Here is a 7,493-nt window from a genome sequence, read left to right as displayed (position 1 = left end):
TGCAATATAACAAAGAGTGAAAAATTTAAGGGGGTCTGAATACTTTCCGTACCCACTGTATATATAAATTCTAGGTCTAATTCTAGTTGCTAAGTAATCATTTTGACCTATTTGCAAGTAATATTTTAAACGTATGCACTTTTATTTGCATGCCTAAAAGCATGTCAAAAACGTAAAACGTTTCTTGTCACGACACATTCAGTTAGTTGAATCAGGTATATTATACTATATTTTCAATTCAAAATGGACATATTTAAGAAAAAAAGGAGTAGTTTGCATCTCTGGATAGTGTCGGTCGTTTAACATTTCTACAGTAAAACAGTGGTCAAATATTAAATGTTGCACTACTCCCATGCTCTGCTTCGTGGCATAGAAACCATTATACTTGAATTGTTTAATACTTTTTCATGGTCTTCTGCAATGTTTGAGGCATATTGAAACAGCTGTACCTAAATACTTTTCATGCTTTTATGTTGGCCTAATTTCAGTTACATTTAAGGCTATGTAGTTTAAATTTGTATTTATTTTTAGATTATTGTATTACGGTTTTTCCCAATTGCTTAGACACAATTCTGGGAACAACTCACCATTTTCTCAAATCTTCACACACAATTTTAAAATCCCACACCCAACGGTACAAACAGCTAACTTCTGAATCCCAATTCAAACTTTGCCCTCAGTCAATACAAACAAACTGTCAAAAACACAGACTACATGTTTTTTTACACATTGGAGGCATACATTCAAAACACTGCTACCAAATGTTTTAGAAGTTTTCAGATCAATAATTTGGAACTTAGTGAAATCACAGCATTGACTAATAACTCTTTCAGAAACAAGAGAAGAGTCCATGCAGAGTATAATACTTACATTTTCAAAACCTTTATTTCCAAAGGCAAGCAAATGTACGAAACAGCTGTACCTAAATACTTTTCATGCTTTTATGTTGGCCTAATTTCAGTTACATTTAAGGCTATGTAGTTTAAATTTGTATTTATTTTTAGATTATTGTATTACGGTTTTTCCCAATTGCTTAGACACAATTCTGGGAACAACTCACCATTTTCTCAAATCTTCACACACAATTTTAAAATCTCACACCCAACGGTACAAACAGCTAACTTCTGAATCCCAATTCAAACTTTGCCCTCAGTCAATACAAACAAACTGTCAAAAACACAGACTACATGTTTTTTTACACATTGGAGGGATACATTCAAAACACTGCTACCAAATGCTTTAGAAGTTTTCAGATCAATAATTTGGAACTTAGTGAAATCACAGCATTGACTAATAACTCTTTCAGAAACAAGAGAAGATGCAGAGTATAATACTTACATTTTCAAAACCTTTATTTCCAAAAGCAAGCAAATGTACAGGTTACTCAACAACAGCATCAGCATCAACGTTCTCATCATTATCTCGTCTCACGTGTAGGTCAGGCCACAATATCTCATCAACATCACACATTATGTTTGCTCTTGTGAGGCAGCGTGGAAAAAATGCCCGTGTGTGCCTTATATAACCCTGGATAGACTCCACAGACACATCTCCACAGGCGTCCAGCATTGCTTCCAGGAGGTTTTGGTGTACGTAGGAGTTCCGGTCATACACTTTCCACCGCCATGCTGAGAAAAATTCCTCAATCGGATTCAGAAATATGCTGGGGAATATGCTGGCAAAAAAAGAACAGTGAACCTGGGGTGGGCATTGAACCAGGTGTGAACCAGAGCAGCACGATGGAAACTCACGTTATCCCAAATGACAACATATTCGACCTGCTCTGGTTGCCCTGGCTCCCCTTCCTGTTGAAGAATGTTATTGTGCCGCTGATCTAGAAATTGAAGTTGTGCCGTGTTGTATGGACCCAGTTTGGCATGGAGGATGCCACGATTGCTGCGCATATGATGTTGCCTCCCCTCTGGCCAGGAACTTGTGTGACCGCACGGTGACCAAGGAGGTTGCGCCCTCTTTTGCGCCTTTTTGTCAGGTTGAACCCTGCCTCAATGAAGATGTACTCATGTGGGTCAGCCATAGCATCCAGCTCAGAGATCCTCTACAGAAGTAAAAAAAAATAAAATACAGTACTGTACTTCAAATACAGTACTGTATTGATATGCAGGAGAGACAGGCCATGTTCTACACAGTAAAAATTCTGTACTGTATATCAGTTATCTGCACACTGTAGAACCCGATAAGTTCAGAATACTCCATTTTTGTGGACACCGATTACCTCAATTTAATTAAGCAACTCAAATTAAGTTACCATTAATTATGTGTCAGTGATGTCTGGCTCGCCCAATTCCTCCTGGAATAAGCACAGGCTAACGTTAACATTAGTGCCCTTCTTTGACGTTAACATTACACTATAAGCAGTGACGCTAAAATAGCATTCAAAATGTGCATTCAAAAGCACTAGGGAAATGCCGCGCTTTACAGCGCTGTGTAAAAACAGCGCGTTAACATTACACTATAAGCAGTGACGCTAAAATAGCATTCAAAAGCACTAGGGAAATGCCGCGTCACAGCGCTGTGTAAAAACAGCGTTTCCCAAAAATGAAAAATATTCCTTTATCATGATATTCTTACAACACAAAAAGCAAATAAGACATTTTCACAGTTGTTTTGATTTACTTACAAGTTGTTCCATTAAGCTTGCTCTGGTCACTTGCGATTATCTGCCATGTTGAATGGATTCTTCTGAACGTCGGTTAGAGCAACGAACGTCACTTTACGTCACTCAGTAAACTTAAAAATAATAATTTAAATAGAAGAGTTTACTCAAAACTGTTGAGCCACACAAAAATAAAACCAAATTCCTCATTCAGAAAATGTAATTGTTATAAGTTGCATCAACGATTTAACAAACTTGAATTGCAGTGTTCTTAATCTTTATAAGTTACTAGTACGGTTCGGGTTTACAGTGCACATATTGGAATCATTGCTCCTTAACTCTGTTTGAATTCTTTTCATAAGGCACACGGTACAGCTGCTTTGTCCTTATTTGGTTCCTCTGAATGATCCGGTCAATAGTGGAAATGCTGATGCTGTCAATTCCTTGAAAGACTACCTGATCTTCAACTATTTGGGTTTGAATTTCCCTCAAACGGATGGCATTATTGGCAATTACCATATTCACCAGGGCAGTCTCCTGCTCAGCTGTGAGAAGTCTTCTCCTACCTCCTATAGATGGCCACCTCTCAGTTCTGCAAAAATGAAAGGACCGCTACTAAATTATGGTCATCCATGACTGTGGCAAAAACTACACAGAAAACAAAGCAGGGATTCAATCTATATGCACTACAGCATTACATAGATCACAGTAAAAAAGCAAAATTACCTGTTTTCCGTCCTGAAAGTACGGACAATGGATGCAACCGTGTAACGGCTTAGGTTCGGTTGCACTAACTGTCCAGCTTCTTTCATAGTCCCCCCATGTATGAGCACATGATGAACTAGGGTGGCACGGATTTCATCAGATATTACTTGTCCTTGTCCTTGTCCTTGTCTTTGTCTTTGTCTTTGTCTTCCTCTTCCATGCTGTTGTCTTGCAATATCAGCATTGTTAGGATCCATTGTTCCAAAGCACATGGACATTGCTCCAGGTCCCATTTAATGACCCTTTAATTCTGATTGGTGTGTTAACAATTTTGAGTCTTAGTGTTTGCACCTGGAGAAAGGTGTGCTCTTTGAGTTTAGCTTCTGATGACTTGAGTTAATTATATTGAGAGCATGTGTTTGCTGAATGAACTTACAGTGCAATGAATGATTTATTTGGCCACTTTTGTGAAAGTTTTTACAGAATGAGTTTTGAGTATTGAAGCATGTGTGGAAATAGGTGAATAGTATCTACAGTTATGGGAAATGCATGTGTGTGTTTGGGAATGACAAGGTTATCGGTTTTTGTGCTACAGAAACCAGTTTTTGTGTTTAAGCAATTGAGAAAAACTGTAAACCTTTTAAACTTTTAAATCATCATAAAACAGAGTGCTGCATAATGGATTGCAGCAGATCAGTGCAAGAATTTCAAACATTGGGGGAGACTATTTCTAATTATTGGGGGGTCCATGGTGGTTACAGCTCTGCCAGAATGTTTATGGTCTGTTTTTACCCCTTGATAGGACTAACTTTGTACTAACTTTCTGTCTTTCTAACAAAATTAAAAACAGAAAATGTTAGTTATTGTATTGCGAAATGTATTTCAGGTCCTGGTCTAGCGTTCATAGCATATCCTAAAGCTGTGACCATGATGCCGTGGTCTCCATTGTGGGCCTGCCTGTTCTTCATGATGCTCATCTTTCTCGGGCTCGACAGTCAGGTGACAAATGCACACATTTTGTAAACAATTCCTTCAAATTAATAATTCAACCAATAATAAAAATGCTGCCATTATCTGCTCAGCCTATTGTGTCAAACCTTTACCCTTTTTTTCTGTCAAACGCACACAAAACATTTTGGGGTTTTATTTTCCTTTACAGTTTTTCTGAATTACTGAAACACTAAACCCCAATCTCTGAACCAAATTCTCACTAGCTTAAACCAATTTGTCGAATAAAGCACTCTTTCTGCTAAACCCGTTCAGGCATTTAAGGCTCTATTTGCAAATCTCATGCACTCTTTTTGCAAAACTTTAAACACATTCTCATTCACTTAAACACTTATCACACTGTGATGCATTTGTGCTGCAAAATGCTAAACACAAGAGGCAAAAGTTAAAAACAGCTAAAGCACAGTTGTCATCGTTTACACACAACGATTCAAAATTGTTCACACTTGTTTCTAATGATGTGATCAAACCAACTGTACATAATATGAGCCAGTTCAGAGTGCACAAGTGGCACAGGTGACTGAATGATGATACAAACAATAGATGGAAACAATCTGAGAAGGAGAGGAGGAAGAGTACATGTAAGAAGTGGAGGATGAGGAGAGAGTAAGGTGTAGAGAGTGTTATCAAGGATGGATTGCTCAGACCAGAGGGTTTTTTCTCTTTGTCTAGCAAAAAAGACAACATTACTTGTGATGTGGACAAAGTCATCAGGCCAGACTCAAGCACAAAGACATGACACTGAGACAGAATGAGTCTCTCATTGACCCTGATGTTACAATTGCACAACTTACAGTATTTGAGTGTACTGTAACATGCTATTCATTTAGAGTTTTATTTGACCTTTTTGACCTTTGCAGTTGGACTGCAGTATTTTAGCAGTATCCAAGTGCTGAATATATACAAACACACAATACTATTCTTGCAGTACATACAGTAGGCCTATACAATATATTCACCTTACTCAGTTGCAATTACTATACTTTTTTACAGAATTGCAAACATTTTTACTCAATACAATATACTTTTTTCTGTAATGTTCTGGATGCTGTGTTCTCCATTTTTCTCTGTAGTGTCTAATGAATGCTCTGTAGTGTTTATTTTATTGACTCGTGTGTGTGATCTGAGAGCACCGTTTGATTTTGAGTGCAAGTGAAATGGTTTTGCAGTGATTGTTTGATTTTGATGGAAGAGTCAGAGGTTTCGTGAATTTAGTTTGAGTATTTGGATTTGTGTTTAAGGTTTTGAGAAAACGAGTGATGGTTTCAAGAAATGTTTTAGCAATTCAAAAAAACTGTAACATTTACATAATTTCATATCTTATTTCAAACATGAATTAGTGTTTTTCTATAATGTTGCAGTAGGACCGCTGTGGTGGTTGTTTATGGAGGCCTCACAAATTTGGACACTGTTACCCCACTTAATGTCAATTTCTTATATATCAAACAAGTGTTTTGATATTAACTATATTTTGTTTTGATATTAAATATAAAAACAAGTGTCAGTTATTGTAAGAAAGATTGCAAAAATTTAAATTAAAACAAAACAAGAAAATATGAAAAGTGAAGTGAGGAGAAAAGATTCTGTGGCATTCGAGACACTTGAGTGTTATTTTAGTATCACTGATATACTATTATTGGTGTGGTTAATATTTTGAATACAATTTTATTTTTATTTTCTGTTTTCATTTAAATTTTAGTAATAAAAATGTTTTTTTTTGTCATTTTATTAAATCATTTATTACATCATATATATATATATATATATATTAGTGATTAGTGCTGTCAAATCGATTGATCTCGATTATTAAGTTTAATATAATATATATATTAATAAGATATGAATATATTTAATAAGATAATTATATTATATATTTAAGATATATATATATATATATAATGAATATATACACGTAAATATTTCTTACATTTATACATGAATATGTGTGTATTTATATATACATATACATATACATATACACAGTACACACACATATATTATGTAAACACAAACTTTTATTTTGTATTTGGATTAATCGCGATCAGTCGAGTTGATCTTAATATATATATATATATATATATATATATACAAATAGCTGAAATTAACTAAAGTTTTTTAGTATTTTATTTCAGTTGTCTTTTTTTTAAATGGTTTTACTTCTAGTGAACGATAATAACCCTGTGTCATGTTCCTCTCTTTGTAGTTTGTGTGTGTGGAGAGTCTTGTGACGGCAGTAGTGGACATGTATCCCAAAACCTTCCGTGTGGGTTATCGGCGAGAGCTTCTTATCCTGGGAATGTCTGTGACCTCCTTCCTCCTGGGACTAATAATGTTGACAGAGGTAAAGGCATATTGTTGTGTACAAACCATGTTCTTTCCAGTGGCATTAGTATCGCCCTTAAATTCTCCAGATGGTAAAATCCAGGTGTCTTATTCATCAAGGACAAGCAGATTTGCTGTTTACATGATGATGTTGGTTTGATGCTTGGATTAATTTAGTTAATGGTTAACCTGGAACCCATGCCTCTCAATGCTGCTAAACAGTTTTTAATATTTAAAAAAGCACGATTTGTAGTGGATTTTCCCTGTAATGATGGTGTATAGCTGCAGTGCCTTGGCATAGTGCTGTCAGCACCTGGCACATTACTGTGGTTTACAAGCTTTATTTTTGTAGTATATAAATACATGAAATGTGTTTTTGCTGAGTGACATTTTAAATAAAAAGATGTCATCTTTGATCTTTATCCTCAGGTAGCGACAGGTTTTATTTGAACATTGAGGACATGATTGGATACAAGCCCATCTTCTTCATCAAATGGTGTTGGAAGTACTTCACACCAGGCATCTGTGCTGTGAGTTGAATTGGATGTACAGAGAGTCAAGATACTTACAGGCTGTGAGTGATACATGTTAATTATTGGTCGTATGATTGTCTTTTCAGAGTATCTTTCTGTTCTTCTTGATCAAGTACAAGCCGCTGAAGTATAATAATGTGTACACATATCCAGACTGGGGTTATGGCATTGGCTGGATGATGGCCATGTCCTCTATGGTTTGCATCCCTCTGGGAATCTTATTTCAGATCTGGAAAACGGAAGGAACTTTCCGTGAGGTAAGCCTTTTTTTTTCTGGACATTATGTGTGTGCTATATAATATGGGTTGTCC

At 36.0% G+C, this 7,493-nt stretch overlaps 1 protein-coding gene across 2 annotated transcripts in view; it reads left to right on the top strand.

Annotated features, from left to right (window-relative positions):
• LOC107746711 (sodium- and chloride-dependent GABA transporter 3-like) overlaps positions 1-7,169 on the top strand; it is a 26,106-nt gene extending 18,937 nt beyond the window's left edge. For both annotated transcript variants that reach the window (XM_016561008.1, XM_016561007.1), the window contains exons 9-11: positions 4,206-4,318; positions 6,531-6,668; positions 7,079-7,169. In XM_016561008.1, the coding sequence (XP_016416494.1) occupies positions 4,206-4,318; positions 6,531-6,668; positions 7,079-7,099 (272 nt within the window). In that variant the 3' untranslated portion in view covers positions 7,100-7,169. The remainder of the gene's footprint in view (positions 1-4,205; positions 4,319-6,530; positions 6,669-7,078) is intronic.
• Positions 7,170-7,493: the final 324 nt, after the last annotated feature.

The sequence above is a fragment of the Sinocyclocheilus rhinocerous genome, unplaced genomic scaffold (assembly GCF_001515625.1).
Source record: "Sinocyclocheilus rhinocerous isolate Xijiao unplaced genomic scaffold, SAMN03320098_v1.1 scaffold1100, whole genome shotgun sequence".
NCBI lineage: Eukaryota > Metazoa > Chordata > Actinopteri > Cypriniformes > Cyprinidae > Sinocyclocheilus > Sinocyclocheilus rhinocerous.
The sequence above is the reverse complement of the archived record's forward strand: the minus strand, read 5'-3'. Positions and strand labels throughout refer to the sequence as shown.